We start from the raw sequence: 17,884 nt of genomic DNA, 5'->3' as shown, positions 1-17,884 counted from the left end.
TTGATGATGCTTCCTTTCTTTCTCACTTCACACAGATCAGTCACACACAGGCTGACCTTTAGAGGATTGAGGTTAACGTGAAATTTAGAAGGATGAAGACATTTTTTGTTTGTCAAAAAACATGTATTTTTTTTATGAAATGTCATTAAAGTATAGATATTTTGTAATTCAGAGTTGATGCCTCCCATCAAGATAAAGATAACCAGTTGCTATTGGTCTCGTTTTCCAATTCATAAAGCAGGAAACAACGATTTGCATGAATCAATACATCCCTAAGATGGGACTTCCTAAAGATCAAAACAAGACCTCTTTCCCCCTTGGCAAAGTTAATTTAATTTGAAAAGCAGGCAGATCATTGCCAATGTACAGTATTATGATTTATTGTACAATGATTCTGTAGATCAATCATATAATATATTTGTGAACCATATATAAATGGGCTGTTTATATCAGAATTAAAACTGCTTAACTATTTGTCATCACCTGGTGGAAGGCAAAATCATATTCATGTAACTGTTGGTTGTTCTTCACCACTTTTTTAACTCGTTAATTCTGCAACTATTATTACACAAAGTATCCTGGTTGTGTGATTTAAAAAGTGGAGAATTAAAAGGAAAGTCAAAACTGATTTTTACTTCATTTCACAGAAGCTCCATGTTTTCCTGTTTCAAGAGGTGCTTGTAATTACCAGAGTGGTGACATGCAGTGAGCAGCTTTGCTACCAGCTGTATAGGCAGCCCATCCCTGTCGGAGATCTGGTGCTGGATGACCTACAGGATGGGGAGGTACGATTAGGTGGATCTATTAGAGGCGCCTTCAGCAATAATGAGAGAAGTAAGTACAAAATGATTCCGTTACCTTGTACTCTGTGTGTACTTATTTGTGTGTTTCTATGCATAATTCATATATGATTCATAGAATTTATAGTGCAGAAGGAGGCCATTCGGCCTGTCGAGTCTCCACCGGCTCTTGGAAAGAGTACCCCACTTAACTCCACACATCCCATAGCCCAATAACCCCACCTAACCTAAGGGCAGTTTAGCATGGCCAGTCCACCTAACCTGCACATCATTGGACTGTGGGAGGAAACAGAGCACTCTGAGGAAACCCACGCAGACACGGGGAGAACGTGCAGACTCCACACAGACAGTGACCCAAGCTGGGAATCGAACCTGAGACCCTGGAGCTGTGAAGCAACAGTACTAACCACTGTGCTACCCTGCTGCCCACGGGAGAGAAATTGCTGCCATTCACACCAAACACTTAACTTCCACTGAAGATGTTGCAAAGCTAAATGGTGTCAGGCGCATTAAGAAATATAAGAGCTAGATTTTGAAAACAGCAGCGAACAGAGGGCATCACCACAGACCGCCCCACAAAAATCTAGCTCTCTGTGGCGTGGTTATCATCTTGTTTAATTTTACAGAGAGTGAGATAAATGATTGGGACAGTCACATGGAATGAAGATGGAAGATAAAATATCAATGTTTTATAAAACAAAGGTGAAATTTGGGTATTTAACATTCGATTAAATATAAAATTATTCCTTCAGGACCAATAAAGTTATTTAGCAACAATTAAGACATTTGGGACATTAAAAAAGTCAGTTGCACTTCATTTAGCACGGTGTAACTGAGTTTTTATAGCAAAACAAAGAATTTAACAGTGGAAGTTTATACCAGATTATAGATTTCCAATTGTTCACATTTCCACTGAGCCCTCAACAGCGCACCCTATGGCGAAGAATAGAAGAACTGACAACAAATTCTAGATTTCCATGTTTAGCTGCACATGTGTGGACTCCAGAAGTTGTTGTCAGTTTCAGAGAAGCTTCATTACTATCCCTAAACACAGACCATAATTTAGAAGCAAATTGGGTTTGAAAATTTGCTTTCTGGTCAAAGCTGGCACAAGAAAATTAGCTATTTGGACAAGGAGCTGTATCATGAAATTTGACCCCAGTATTGAGTCAGCTCATCAGGAGAGAGGAGAAAATTGTTGAGAAAGAAATAAGATGGAACAGGAGAGGATAAAACTATTTTCTCAGTTAAACTTGCTATTTTGAAAGGAGACCTGAATGTGTTTGGCTTGAATGCTTTGGTTATGTGGATTGGCCATACTAAATGACACCTTTGTGTCCAGATGTGCAGGTTGGGTGGGGTTCCAGGGATAGGGCGGGGGAGCAGGCCAAGATAGGGTGCTGTTGGTAGGGTCAGTGCAGACCCAATGGGCCGAATGGCCTCCCTCACTGTAGGGATTCTATGGATTCTAAAATTAATTTCTCAGAAATTGAGTGACAATGCTAATGTAGGCATGGAGTTTCTTCCTTGTGTGCAACCCCCAAGTTTAACCCAAAAATATACTACATGTTCACATAGATTCTAACAATATCAAATTAGACACAAGTGTAATTTGTACTTTTGCCATGAAAATCCATTCAAATAAATACAAAGCAGGTTTCGGTGAGGATAATTTTTTTAATAAAAACCTTCAAAAATTGTAACTAGATACAGACAATTAACTAAAATAACTACCTTTCATGCTGGACCTGAAAATTTGGTCATAATCTAAGAGGGAGCCTCCCACTCTCACTCCCCCCATCCCCAAACAAGCCATGAAACTGGTTTGTGCCCCAGTTACATGTTCCTCTGGATGCAAAAGCAGCGGAAGCTATGGTATGTAGACTTTTACTTTTTACTGAATGTTATTTTTAAATTTTATTTTTGTTTCTATCTCAGCAAAAAACTTCTTCAGAGTCAGCTTTGTAGATCCTTCTGAAGGGCAGTCCCACTCACTTCAGGCAAATGATGCCTTCAACAAGCAGCAGTGGCTGAACTGCATCAGACAGGCTAAAGAGGCTGTGCGACGTTCGTTAGGTGATGCAGGAATTTTGGGGTGTGACAGGCACACGCACCTAACTCCAAATGGGATCAGGATGTCCCATGAAGAACCAAAGCTTGAAAGAATGGACCAATCGGACAATGAATCTGACTGCAGTATGGATACCAGTGAGATTAGTGGGGACTATGAACAGATGGAAGAAACGGACTGTTGTGTAAATCGGAAAAGAATAGAGACAGATGTTTGACATCATCAATAAAATTCGTAGAAGTCCACGGCATTTTACCTGTACAGTATTTGCATTCCATAAGGAGCATTTTGGAAAAGCACTTTTATTCCTTGTGATGGTGTCCTTGGTCTTTTGTGTATACTTGACAAATACTGCCAAATGTGTCTGTAAGCTGGAATCTTCTGTCTCCACCGTTTCTGGTTTAATGTGTTCTCTCTAACATCATGCTGTTGAATGAAATATTTGATTAATGTCTACATAGCCTTGCTGGACAGTAGCCTTCTTGACTGCTGTTATTGTTTGGACCAATTCTAGCTGGATTGATACACTTGGAACCATTTAAGTTAGCTGTTCAGGTGATTATACAGAACATCAGGCAACATTTTACTGCATTTGAGCAAAACTGAACAAAATACTCAAAATATTAATAGAAATTAACTAAAAAATCTCATTGTTCATTCTAAGGATGCATTATTAACCATTATAATTTAATGGAATTTCATTAAGGTAATTTCTTCACTAGAAAGCTACCTAATAAACTTTACACTGACTGAATAGATTCCATCACTTTCAGTAGCACAGATATAACTACTGAATTTGCCAAATCATGGATATGTTGCCTAATCTGTTTGCAATTCTACTGGATGGGCTTACGGCGAATTGTTAGTCTGTGTCATGTCTTCTTTTGTACTTAATGTGCTACATCTGTACAGTATACGAGGTATCAGAATGACTGGTTAAAGCAGCAAGAAAAATGGTCAAGCCAAAGCATATACTTTTATTATTTTGAGAAAAAGCAATGTGTTTAATTTTATCTAGTTAAATTTTTTCTGTATTTATAGTTTCTACAAAAGTTGCAAAACTTCTATTTGACCATTAGTGATTTATTTGAAATGCTTTGTTTAAAAAAAAACAAATTCTGCAGCTATCTGGCCATGGGCAGGTGAGAAATAGCTGCAAAATAGTTTTTAAAAAGGCTATTGCAATGTTTGAGAGTATGTGATGTAATGTAATTACATATATAACCAACAGGGGGAGCTTAGTCCTGGAGGTAATATTCATTTGGAAAGCTCTGTTCAGAAGTTACAAGAAGCAAGGACATGGCAGTTGAAGGAATAAACTCAGACACAGTAATTTTGTAAAAGGAGTGGTTTCTCAATTTTATTCCTATCCAGTTCCACATGCACGTTAGTCAAAGAAAATCTAAATTTGTAGTCATAGAATCATAGAATTTACAGTGCAGAAGGAGGCCATTCGGCCCATCAAATCTGCACCAGCCCTTTGAAAGACCACCCTACCAATGCCCACACCTCCACCCTATCCCGGTAACCCCACCTACCCTTTTTTTGGGGGACAATAAGGGCAAGTTAGCATGGCCAATCCATCTAACCTTTGGACTGGGCGAGGAAACCAGAGCACCCAGAGGAAACCCATGCAGACACTGGGAGAGCGTGCAGACTCCGCACAGGCAGTGACCCAAGCCAGGAATTGAACCTGGGACCCTGCAGCTGTGAAGCAACTGTGCTAACCACTGTGCTACCGTGCGCCCTGGTACTCCTGTGACCATTTGGTTATGAACAGATGTGATGAGCAATGAAGAGTGTGTGTTGGTGTACAGTAAATAGAGTTGCATTCTAACTAATGTAATTAAAATATTGAGGCTTTAAACTTATCATAAAAAATTGAGAAATTATTAGGCCACAATTTCTGCAATTTATTTTAAATTGGTCTGTCAATAGATTGTGTTTTTATATATAAATTTAGAGTATCCAATTCTCTTTATACTACCAGAGAAAAGATTGCTGATTGGTTGACTGGGCACCACCTTAGCATAAATGATTAGCACTGTGGTTTCACAGCGCCAAGACGTGCAAGTTAGGTGGATTGGCCATGATAAATTGCCCTTAGTGACCAAAAAGGTTAGGACGGATTATTGGGTTAGGGGGATGGGGTGGAAGTTGGGGCTTGGGTGAGTCGGTGCAGACTCGATGGGCCGAATGGCCTCCTTCTGCACTGTACGTTCTATGTTCTTTTTTTCCAATTAAGGGGAAATTTAGCGCAGCCAAACCACCTACCCTGTACATCTTTTTGGGTTGTGGGGGTGAGACCCAAGCAGACAGAGAGAATGTGCAAATTCCACACAGACAGTGACCGGGGGCTGGGAGGCAGCAGTGCTAACTACTGCGCTATCGTGCTGCCCCTGTGAATAGATTGGTAAGACTGGGCCAGTTAAGCTCAGTTGGCTGGACGGCTGGTTCATGATGCAGAGCAATGCCAACAGCATGGGTTCAAATTCTGTACCGGCTGAAGTTGCCTATTAAAGGGCCCCGCCTTCTCGACTTTGCCCCCCCCCCCCCCCTGAGGTTTGGTGACCCTTGGGTTAAATCACCACCAGTCCGCGCTCTCTCGTAAAGGGGAATGGGGAGAGTAACCTATGGTTCTCTGGGACTTTGGTGACTTTCAATATTCAAGGATATACAGCAGAACCAATTTTAAGATCAGATGCTCCCCAATGTGATGAATTTATCTGAATGGGACTTCCTTCACATAAATTTTTTTTTTTAAATTTAGAGTACCCAATTCATTTTTTCCAATTAATAAGCAATTTAGCATGACCAATCCATCTAGCTTGCACATCTTTGGGTCGTGGGGGCGAAACTCACGCAAACATGGGGGAGAATGTGCAAACTCCACGCGGACAGTGACCCAGAGCCGGGATCGAACCTGAGACCTCAATGCTGTGAGGCAGCAGTGCTATCCACTGTGCCATAGTGCTGCCCTTTCATTCATGTAAATAGTAAAAAATTTAATCTGCATCTTTTCTTTTAAAAAAGGATAATTACATCCCCTAGCTGAACTCCTACCTGATACCGATGTAGTTTCAATCTCACTCCAACGGAGTAGGAGCTGCAAGAAAAGGAGCGGCATTGATGATATTCATGGATAGCCTGGACTCTTTCAAGTGCTTGCCGGATTCTTCCCGGTGACATAACCCTAACCCTCCGGCAACTGATAATAGGAAAAAAAAAGGGATGAAAACTCTTTCTCTTAAAACAAAATGTATGTTGCCTGGAGTGTGGTTGGGAGAATGAGGAAGACTCTTTGTTCATTTAACTGTGCTGAGAGGTGAAGTTCCCCAGCAAGTTGCTTTCCTCAACACGTTCTCACTTTAGTTTTGAGGACAGGGCGAGAGATGATAAAAGCCTTCCAATACTCTTTTTCCAAAGGCGAATCTTTCAATAACTTGATCTCACAGATCACTATTTTTGAAGATGTATGGAATGCGATTGGAAGCACAGACAATACATGCACTGGGATGCATAATACGGAATGCAGTGGTCAAGTTCCACTGCGTGATTTGAATCATTTCTACCGGTGGGTGATCAGCACTGTAAGCCTGATTTGGTTGTATTTAATGAGATTTGAGTGGCGCTGTAGTCCAGCAGACTAGTACAATGTTACTGGTAGAATCCAACAAAATCATTGTTTTTTTGATGAGCATTTTGTGCCTTGGTGTCTCATGTTGAATGTCACACAATAGCATGGATACATGAGTAACTTGGAATATCAAATAATGTCATCTCTCTTTTTTTTATCTTTGCCCTTTTGTCTAATGACAAAACGTATCAGCCTAGCCAGATAATTGATTGGGTTTATGTTGCAAATGATCAGGCCCAAGGTACTTGGCTACAAACAGGTCATTACCAACCACAAGGTTTGAAGCTAGCTTTGTGACATTGATAACAAGTAGATTTATGTGGCCGGTGATTTCCTTCCTACTGCACGTGAAGAAAGAAATAAACAAATTTCAGAGCTGCTGGTTTCTCATACACTCTGCAGTTACCTGAACAGGAATCTGCAAATAGAAAACCTGTTCAGGAAGATTGAATCAGTATTTGAAGCCTTTTCTGATTTGTGAAGAGTTGCTGCAAAGATATTATGATGTAGTTAATTGCGAGACCAGTGGAGTCATTAGGAAGATGTACAAGGGAGGCAGTGCAATGGTATTGACACTGAACTAGTAATCCAGAGACAGCGACACAACTGCCACAGTGGATGGTGAAATTTGAATTCAATAAAAGTCTGACATTAAAAGTCTATGATTATCACCATGAAACCATTGTGAATTGTTGTAAAGAGATCCATCTGGTTCACTAACATCCTAAAATCTATCCTTACCTGGTTTGCCTACATGTGACTCCAGACCCACAGCAATGAGGTTGACTCTTATCTGCCCTCTGAAATGGTCTAGCAAGCCACTCCATTCAAGGGCAATTAGAGATGGGCAATGAATGCTAGCCCAGCCAGCGATGCCCACATCCCATGAATGAATTTTTAAAATGTAATAGAGAGGAAAGACAGTGCTTTGCACGCAACTGGATGTCTCAGTGCTCTCCAGCCAATGAAACACGTTCACACTCACTGGTGTAATGTAGGAAGGTTTCAGAAGTGTCATGATATGCAAACGTGCAACCAATGAACACTCAGAATAGGACACAACCAATGGGCAGTCAGGACACTCAGAGGTGGCATCACCACAAGAGGACATGACATAAACATTTTAAAAGGGAAGAGGCACTCACACCCTGCCTCTTTCCACAGACAGACATCTAGAGAGTTAGGCAGGGTTGATCAGCAGCATCACACCCCAGTGGCTTAGAGCAAGCTGGTACAGTTAGACTGAATTACTACAGTTAGATTAGCAGAGAGTCGAACTCATTTGAGAACTGTGTTAATAGTTCAATAAACACATTGAACTAATTTCAGAGTCTGGAGCATCCTTTAGTTAAGACTGCATCAAGTAGCAGCCTGTGTTATCCGAAGCAGCATAACACATGATACCAGGAGTGACTGTTCAATCTATTTAGTTCAACTCAGCAAGATCCGTGACAACCAGTTACTGCATACAGGCACAATGGACAAGATTCAGGCTCCTCATCAGCTCAGGACCACCGGCAATCTTAGTGCCAACTGGCGATCATTCAAGCAGAAATTTCAACTTTACGTGGAAGCATGCGACCTCAATGGCGCGACCGATGCGCAGAAGATAACTCTTCTACTCACCACTGCGGGTGACCATGCGATAGAGATCTTCAACTCCTTTCACTTTTCCGAAGGGCAGGACAAAACAAAGTACCAAACCATCCTGGACAAATTCGACAGCCACTGCGAGGTGGACACTAACGAAATCTTCGAGCGCTACATCTTCAAGCAGAGGATGAAAGGTAAGACAAATCCTTCACCTCCTATCGAACTAACCTTAGACTGCTAGCGCAATCTTGCAACTTCGGTGATATCAGTGACTTCATGATCAGAGACCAAATCGTTTTTGTAGTCCACTCTGATCCTCTGTGAGAGCAATTGTTGAAAATCAAGCACATGACCCTGGCAGTTGCAATTGAAACGTGTACTTTGCATGAGCACTCTTAAAAATTGCTATTCACAGTATAAAACGGCAAAAATGAAAAACAAGCCTTCCACGAGTTGGAGCGTGTTCAGGCCATCTCCCGGATGCAGCGCCTCCACATTGACGAGAGCGGCCATTTTGGGCGCTCTTCCCGGGGCCCAACGCATGCGCAATACGATCAGGAACATAAAACAGCCGAAAACCGCACTGCGCAGCTGCAGATGTCCAAGAACCGCACCACGCATGCGCAACTATGCATTGAGCGTCATGACGTGTGTGAACTGCGGCACTGTCCATTTTTTTAAAAAACTGCCCTGCAAGAGGCAAATGCTGTTTAAACTGTGGGAACCCAAATCTCTATGCAGCCCTGTGCAGATCTGCACCACCAGTCAGGAGCCAGCGCTCCCAATTCCGACAGCGGCGCATCAGAAGTGTGCAACACCGAATGCATGACTCTGATCCAGGCAGTGTGACGGATCCAGATGATGAATACCTGGACAACACTTACCAAGTTGGCATTATTACGAAGTGCGAATACGCCACACGGACACATCGCAAATCCAATCAATCCTGGCCGTGGATTCCGAGGATGAATGGCATGCACGGATGAAGGTCAACCACTGCCCCATCCAGTTCGAACTGGACATAGGTGCCTCCGCCAACCTGATTTCGCAGGTGGACTTCAAGAGAATCAAGAAGCCCCCACAATCCTTCCAGCTGCCTGCAAACTCCTTAACTACAATGGAAACGCAATCAAGGCACTGGGGTCCTGCCATCTGCAGGTGTCCAGCTGACACACACAAGCAAGCGTACGCTACGAGATTGTTAAACCAGACAGGGCGTCCCTACTAGGTGCGCACACCTGCAAGCAACTGAACCTCATTCAAAGGGTCTACACCACAACGCCGTCCCATTCGGATCTTCAGGCCAACATCGACGACATCCTAACCCAGTACCCAGATGTATTTAGCGGGATTGGCACGCTGCCATACGAGTACAAGATTCTACTGCGGCCTGATGCCAAGCCAGTGGTCCACGCACCACAATGAGTCTCTGCTCCACTGAGAGAGCGCCTGAAGGCAGAGCTCATGAGTCTACAACAAAAAGGCATCATCTCCAAGGTCACTGAACCAACCGACTGGGTCAGCTCAATAGTGTGCGTAAAGAAGCCTTTGGGGGACCTACGCATCTGCATTGACCCCAAGGATCTTAACAAAAACATTCTGCGGTAACATTACCTCATCCCGAAGAGGGAAGAAATCACGAGTGAGATGGCACACGCGCGCTTCTTCACAAAATTGGATGCATCCCAAGGATTTTGGCAAATCCAACTTGAAGAATCCAGCAGAAGGCTCTGCACCTTCAACACACCTTCTGGCAGGTTCTGCTACAACCGAATGCCATTTGGCATCATCTCGGCATCAGAGAATTTCCATCGCATCATGGAACAGATGATGGAGGGAATAGAAGGGGTTCGTGTCTATGTTGACGATATCATAATCTGGTCCACAATCCCAGAGGAACATGTGTCGTGACTCAAGAAAGTATTCCGATGTATAGATGAACATGGCCTCAAGCTAAACAGGTCCAAATGCTGTTTTGGGACATCCACGCTGAAGTTCCTGGGCAATCAGATTTCGCAACACGATGTGCGCCCGGACACAGACAAAATTAAAGCCATCGAGGCAATGAAAGTCCCCAAGGACAAGAAGGCAGTACTGCGCTTCCTGGGAATGGTCAATTTCCTTGGCAAGATCATCCCGAATTTGGCCACACAAACCATGGCCTTTGAGTGGAAGGTGGAGCACCGAACAGAGTGGCTGGAGTTGGAAGCCAAGCTCACCCCTGCACCCGTCCTTGCATTCTTTGACGCAGACCGAGAGACCAAGATATCCACAGATGCGAGTCAGGATGGCATTGGGGCAATGTTGCTTCAAAGAGATGACACATCACCCTGGGCAGTGGCGGACTGGCCAGGGTGTCAGCTTGCCAGATGGCAAGTGGGCCCCTGATGAAGTGGGCCCCCTATATCAAATAAAAATGCAATAAAGAAACAAACACAGACAACTGTTTTGTAATAAAAAGGAATAAGAAAAAAAAGAGAACAGGACACAAATAAGCAGTGCATGAAAAGGAACGAAGCAGGGGAGGTAGTGGAAGGATGTGGAATAGGGGGGTCCGGGTCGGGCATAATTAAGGAAATTCCATGTTTTCAGCAAGAGTGTGTGAATTTAAAGATAAAGTTACAATTCGTGATTTGAGATGGTCGGCAACTTCAAAGGATATCTAGCAGTAGTCTTGGTTCAGCCGGTACATCGGTCCGGGGCCCGGAGAGCCAAGAAGGGGCCTGTGAATCTCTGAAGGGCCCTTAAAAATTATAATTAATTAGATAAATAAATCTCCAACTTCTTTCCTGAGATTTGTATTCTAACTTAATAAAATATATTTGTTTAAAAAGAGCAATACCAAATAAAAATGCAATAAAGAAACAAATAAATAATCACTCAGTGTATGAAGGGACGAAGCAGTGTTAAACGGATGTGAAAAGGAGTGGAGGGGGAGTGGGGGCTGGTTCATCCGGGTCGGACATAGTTGGAAATCCACGTTTTCAGCAAGAGTGTGTGAATTTAAAGATAAAGTTACAGTTCGTGATTTGAGATGGTTGGCAACTTGAAGGGATATCAAGCAGTACAAAGGGCCGTGAGGTCACCGAAAAGGAGAAGCGGTACCTTTGACCGTGAATCATGAGGTCAAAGATATTGAAGTGATAAGCCATGATCGGTAAACTCAAAGGGTTGCGACTTGTAACACTACACTGGTATCAAACTGGATATGTTAACTTTGGTCGTGGGACCATTCTTAATGTCTTACTATAGTCGGACCAAACTTCTAAGTTTCAACAGTTGTCTCAGTTGCTTGCTGGTGTGAACACTGGACAGTGGATTGTCTCCTCTTCTGAAGCTGCATAGGCCACAGTAGTATTGACTAATGAACATAGCCTATTGAAGTGTAAGTAAGTTATTTTATATTTTTTATCAAGTAGGGGTTTATCTGGCGTTCCTTCAAGTTATTCTTGCAATCATCAATATTCATTTTTCCCAATGTGGGCTATTTTTAATTAAGTTTTTAGTTCAGGAATATTACCCCTACCAGCATGGAAAAGAAAAAGCATAAATCTGGGTCACTAAAACGCAAAGAACAAAAAGAAGCAGAAAGGAAGGAATCAGCCAAGCGATGCAGGCCTATTACAGAGTTTATAATACCACAAGCACAATCCACATCAATATCCAGTTCTGCAACAAATAATCAAGAAGCAAGAAACAATGCTCATGGTGATGATGCAATGACATGCGAGTTACAAGAACAGAGAAGAGCTACTTTGAATGTAGAGATAAATACAAGTGCATCCATTACTAATCAACCCAGGCCCAATATTTCTTCTGGCTTCCTTGTTCCGGTATCTGTACTGCCTGTAGTTGCAACATCTGAACATATAGCTTCAACTAGTGACAGGGAATCAGATATTCCTTCAAGCATAAATGACTTGGTTTCTGAAGCACATCCTGTAAATGACCCTACGCAAGAAAATGAAAGATCAATTACTGGAATCTTCCAATATCCATCACCAGCAAAGCTAAAACAGTTGTTTGCTGAACATCCACTTCAGCCACTTGATGATCTGCCATTTGATGCTCGTTTGTATGAGAGGAAAATTATGAATGACTCAGTCCCAAGAAAATGGTTAACATATAACAAAGAAAATAGATGCTTATATTGTTCATACTGCTTAGCCTTTGAGTTTCCCAACACTTGTAATCCATCACCCTTTGTACGTGGCTTTCGTGACTACAGCCGTATTAGCCAGAGCTTGACTTTACATGAATCGACAACACATGTCAGAAATGCTCAGCAATATATCAATGTGGTTAATGATGGCACCTTAGATAAATTTTTTGCAGCATCACTAATTAAAAGGAAAGAAGAAGTATTGAAGCAGAGAAGTATTGTCATGAGGATTATAGACATCATAAAGATGTTAGGCAAGCAAGCACTTCCTTTTCGAGGTCACAGAAATGAATCGGCCTACACTCTAGATAAAGAGGTTCTGAATCATGGCAGTTTTTTAGCTACAGTGCAGTTGATGGCAAAATATGACCCCATTATGGCAGCTCACGTTTCTGCAGTGCAAAACAAGTCTAAACAAAGAATCAAACAATTAGAGCAACAAGGAAAGGCTCAAAGTAAAGGCCGTGGTGGACTTGTTACATACCTGAGTAAAACAACTATAAACATGTTAATCAAAATTATGAAGAATATGATACAAGAAAGAATTAGTCATGAAGTTTTTCAAGCAAAATATTATTCTATTCAGGTTGATTCAACACAAGATAATTCATCCATCGATCAGTTTAGCATTATTATTCGGTATGTGCTTAAAGGTATTATCTGTGAGTGACTACTTTCAGTTGTGCCAAGTAATGATGGTACAGGACAGGGACTTTTTGATCTATTGATTGAAACATTATAGCATCTTAAAATTGACCCCCAAAAATGTTTATCTGATAGCACAGATGGCGCTGCAAGCTACCATGGCCAGTATAATGGTTTACAAAGTAAAATTGCTGATGTGGCTGATCAACATGTTCATATATGGTGCTATGCCCATGTCTTGAATTTGGTGATAACTGAAACAACAAAATGTTGTGTGCCTGCAGTTTCTTTTTTCAATTTGCTCCAGAATATAGCAACGTTTGTGAAAGCATCATACAAGAGAATGGCTGTATGGATAGAAGTTATTGGAAAACATCTAGGACAAGAAAAAATGAAACGATTAAAGCTAATTGGTGAGACCAAATGGTCAGGAAAATCCAATGCAGCAACAGCTATATTTGGACGTTTTGATGATGCCGCTGCCAGTACTTTCATAAATCTATTGACATGCTTATCAATGATACAAGATTCAGAAAAGTTTGATGCAAAAACAAAACATAAAGCAAATGTTTTACTTCAAAGTCTTCTAAAGTTTGAAACCATATTGACAGCATTTACTTACTTGTATATATTTGAAACTACAACCCCGTTATCAAGTTATCTACAGACAAGTGGTTTAGATATGTTTACTGCATGGAGTTTGGTAGATTCAGCTACAACAAAGTTGAAGGAACAGACAAGAACATTTGATAACGTTCACAGCAAGGCTTTGGAATTTGTAAATAAATGTAATGACAGGATTTCACAGATGAATATGGATGAAAATCAAACATTGGAAATTGATGCGTTGGAAACAGCATTGCCAGTTAAGAGGCAGAGGAAGCAGAAAAGAATGGCAGATGAGCTTATTGATGATGAAAGAAATTCTTCAGATTCTCTAGCTGATTTTCGAGTAAATGTGTTTAACCAATGGATCGCATTGTCCAGTCACTAGAATCACGCTTTGTACAACACAAACAGTTGTATAAAGATTTGTCCTGCTTGGACCCAGCAAAGTTTAAAACTATTGCAGAGAAGGGCCTTGAAGATGAAGCATTGGAAGGTATTATTAAGCTGTTTCCACAAATCAGCAAAGATCAAGTAATATTGGAATTGTTTTCTTTTGCTTCAAACTTTGATGTATTAAAGCTATTGCTTAATGATGGTGAGAATGTGGATTCCAGTTGGAACAATTGTAAAATTTGCAGCACTTGCCCATCGTGTGTACTAAAAATTCTGGCATCCAACAGACTTCATGACAAGGCATATGATAACCTTTATGAACTTTATAAAGTCATCTGCACATTATCAGTTACTCAAGTCCAATGTGAGAGGACATTTTCAAAGCTAAAGATCATAAAGACAAGGTTAAGAAATTCGCTGTCTGAGGAGAATTTGGAATCATACATGTTGCTATCCATTGAAAAGGAATTGTTAGATGAATTGGATGCAAAAGCAATTATTGGCAGATTCGCACAGTCATCTAGCAAACACAAACGATTGCTCTTAATATAGTGGACTGCATGCAATGCTCTATTGTGCTTTTGAACTATCTGTTAATGTGTAAATTGTGCAGTAAACTATTAAAAAATATCAACCAATTACTTAAAATTAAAAAAAAAAATTAAAAATGCAATTATAACATTCTGTATTTACATTTGGTATCTACTGCCAGTAATATGTACAGCACATGTACACTGTAATTACTAAGAAATACACATTTTTTCCACAAAAATTTTAATTGTACCCTTTTTTCCAAATGTTTTTTTTGAAAATTTTATTTATTCGTTATGAAAATTAAATGATAGCATTGTAGTTGTGGGTGGTCCCCCTTTGTCTCCTGGCAACCAATATTTTTAGACCCAGTCCGTCACTGCCCATATGAATTTCTTTGACTCTCGGGAGGGTGAAGTCTCAGCTAAAGGGGATGAAGGAAGGTTTCACAATTCTTGGGGGCTGCTTATTATGCACTTCTGAGAATTGGCTGCCATTGAACAATAGGGGAGAGGTGGAAGCGGTGGGGGGGGGGGGGGGGAGGTTGGCGGTATTGTTGCCTTTGGTTACACTGTTTACGGATTGATTCTTATTTTGTGTTTTTTGCTGGAATGTACGGGTGGATGTTTGGGTCTGTATGTTTTTTTTATCCGTTACTTTATCAGAGTTACAAAGCTAGAGCTCAGAGTGTGGACAGGGGAAAACCCCTAATCCAGCTCCTTGCCCCCTCCAAAATACAATTTAAATTGAATTCAATTCATGGTCCCCACAAGAGAGACATACCAGATCCAGGTGTACACCTAACCTCACGCTCATCTTAGCCAAAAGGTGGAGAAGCGATTTGGGTCTGTATATTGAGCGGGGTGAGATTTGTGTGTGGAGGATTGTTATTGTGTTTGTTTTTGTTTGTTATTTCTTTGGTTATTTATTGATGAAAATGCTGAAAATGAGGAGAATAAAAAGATTTAAAAGAAAAATTTGGATCAATAGGAAAGCCTTTTTTATCATAGAATTTACAGTGCAGAAGGAGGCTATTCGGCCCATCGAGTCTGCACCGGCTCTTGAAAAGAGCACCCTACCCAAGGTCAACACCTCCACCTTATCCCCATAACCCAGTAACCCCACCCAACACTAAGGGCAATTTTGGACACTAAGGGCAATTTATCATGGCCAATCCACCTAACCTGCACATCTTTGGACTGTGGGAGGAAACCGGAGCACCCGGAGGAAACCCACGCACAGACGGGGAGGATGTGCAGACTCCACACAGACAGTGATCCAAACTGGAATCGAACCTAGGACCCTGGAGCTGTGAAGCAATTGTGCTATCCACAAGGCTGCCCTTTATAGTGCCTAGACCGATTTCCACAAAGGCCCCCAAAGATAATTCTTCGAGCCAATCTAATAATTGGAAAGACAGTGGAAGGTTTACATGTTGTGAAAGCTATACTTCTAAAGCTGCTTAAACTCCAGCATTACTGTTACAAAGCCTTAGCTTCGCCAACCTACATCTAAGCTCTCTGGGGGGGGGCAGCACGGTGGCACAGTGGTAGCACTGCAGCCTCATGGCGCTGAGGTCCCAGGTTCGATCCTAACTCTGGGTCACTGTCCGTGTGGAGTTTGCACATTCTCCCGTGTTTGCGTGGGTTTCGCCCCCACAACCCAAAGTGTGCAGGGTAGGTGAATTGGACATGCTAAATTGCCCCTTAATTGGAAAAAAAAATTGGGTACTCTAAATTTGCTTTAAAACATTTCAAGTTGCCCGTCAACCTCCCTCATTCCACTGAGAGCAAACTGAGTTTATTCAACCTCTCCTCTTAGCTAATGCCCTCCATACCAGGCAACATTTTGGTAAATCTCTTCTGCACCCTCTCTAAAGCTTCCACATCCTTCTGGTAGTGTGCGACCAGAATTGAACACTATACTCCAAATGTGGCCTAACTAAGGTTCTTTACAGCTGTCCTTCACTGTCTCTACTCCCCCCTACCCCCCCACCCCCGCTTTGTAGTTGCAGTAACCTCACAAAGTGTATTTGCCCACCAAATAATAATTCTAAGAAAATAAAAGCAAATAAAATAAAAATATGGACTTTGGAGATCTGAAATCGAAACAGAAAATGCTGGGAAAATCTGGCAGCATCTGTGGAGAGAGAAACAGGATGCTTGATGCTTCAAGTCTAAATTGACCACTTCAAAACTCATTCTGGTAATTGTAAGAAGTTGTGCTGAAACTCAACAAATTACTATAAATGATTATGGTCACAAATAAAATGGAGTAAGACATCCCTTTGCTTTTTCAAAAAACCTTTTTTATTTTTCCAATTAAGGGCCAATTTAGCGTGGCCAATCCACCTACTCTGCACATCTTTGGGTTGTGGGGGTGAGGCCCAAGCAAACACAGGGGGGATGTGCAAACTCCACACAGAAAGTGACCCAGGGCCAGGATCGAACCTGGGACCTCGGCGCCGTGAGGCAGCAGTGCTAACCACTGTGTCACCATGCTGCCCGCAACCTTTTAATTTTATAATCTTTCATGTAGCTGGGAGAGAAAACGTCACTGCAAACACTTTATCCTGAACATAAGTGGGTACTGTGGGACATGTTCTGGGGTATCTTCTCTGCTAATGCATGCTCTTGAAGTTTGTAATATTTAGTAAGATAGAACTAAAAGGAAAAGGGTTGAGAAATAAAATGTATTTGAAATTGAGACATTTCATATTTAAAAAGAATGGGGACGTGCCATGGATTTGCTTAGCAACATCAGTAACATGAATCTAACAAGGCACACCAGGATGGGAGCTGCCCAGCAACACGTAGAAATCTGCCTAGCGACAGCAGTAGCAAGTATTCAAACGATCAGATGTGATCGATTGATTGATATTTATTTATTGAGTGGAGCCTACTCCTCAACATGGCGACTCGATCCTCGAATGGGCTCCTGATCCAGGGCTCTTGAAGGCATTGCAGCTGATGACTGCTAATGTAATTAAAACCATTGATGAAAAACTCAGCTTATTAGCACAGAACGTAAGTGCTCATGAGGTTGAACTGCAGAATACGAGTAAAAGGCTCAATGAAACGGTGGAAAGAATCCTTACTGTCGAAAATGTAACTTCCTCAGTTGAGGCCGGCTTGCAATCCTTTGAAAAACCGCAACGTCTGGATGGCCTTGAAAACCAAGGCCAGAGGTAAAATGCCCGGAGTGTTGGTTTGCCAGGAGTGGAGGGTAAAATCCCTATTAAATTATTTGCGAACTGGGCAGCACGGTAGCGCAGTGTTTTGCACTGCTGCCTCACAGCGCAGACGACCCGGGTTCGATTCCAGCCCCGGGTCAAGTCCGTGAGGAGTTTGCACATTCTCCCCATGTCTGCATGGGTCTCCACAACCCAAAAAGATGTGCAGGATAGGTTAGTTGGCCACGTTAAACTGCCCCTTAATTGGAAA

General features: G+C 41.8%; 1 protein-coding gene across 4 annotated transcripts in view; it reads left to right on the top strand.

Annotated features, from left to right (window-relative positions):
• arhgef3 (Rho guanine nucleotide exchange factor (GEF) 3) overlaps positions 1 to 4,214 on the top strand; it is a 402,557-nt gene extending 398,343 nt beyond the window's left edge. For 3 of the 4 annotated variants that reach the window (XM_038812817.1, XM_038812816.1, XM_038812818.1), the window contains 2 exons: positions 648 to 834; positions 2,739 to 3,088. In XM_038812817.1, coding sequence (XP_038668745.1) covers positions 648 to 834; positions 2,739 to 3,088 — 537 coding nt within the window. Of the gene's footprint in view, positions 1 to 647; positions 835 to 2,738 lie in introns of all 4 variants that reach the window. The other variant, XM_038812815.1, reaches the window with a different exon arrangement.
• Positions 4,215 to 17,884: the final 13,670 nt, after the last annotated feature.

The sequence above is a fragment of the Scyliorhinus canicula genome, chromosome 11 (genome assembly GCF_902713615.1).
Source record: "Scyliorhinus canicula chromosome 11, sScyCan1.1, whole genome shotgun sequence".
Lineage (NCBI taxonomy): Eukaryota > Metazoa > Chordata > Chondrichthyes > Carcharhiniformes > Scyliorhinidae > Scyliorhinus > Scyliorhinus canicula.
The sequence above is the reverse complement of the archived record's forward strand: the minus strand, read 5'-3'. Positions and strand labels throughout refer to the sequence as shown.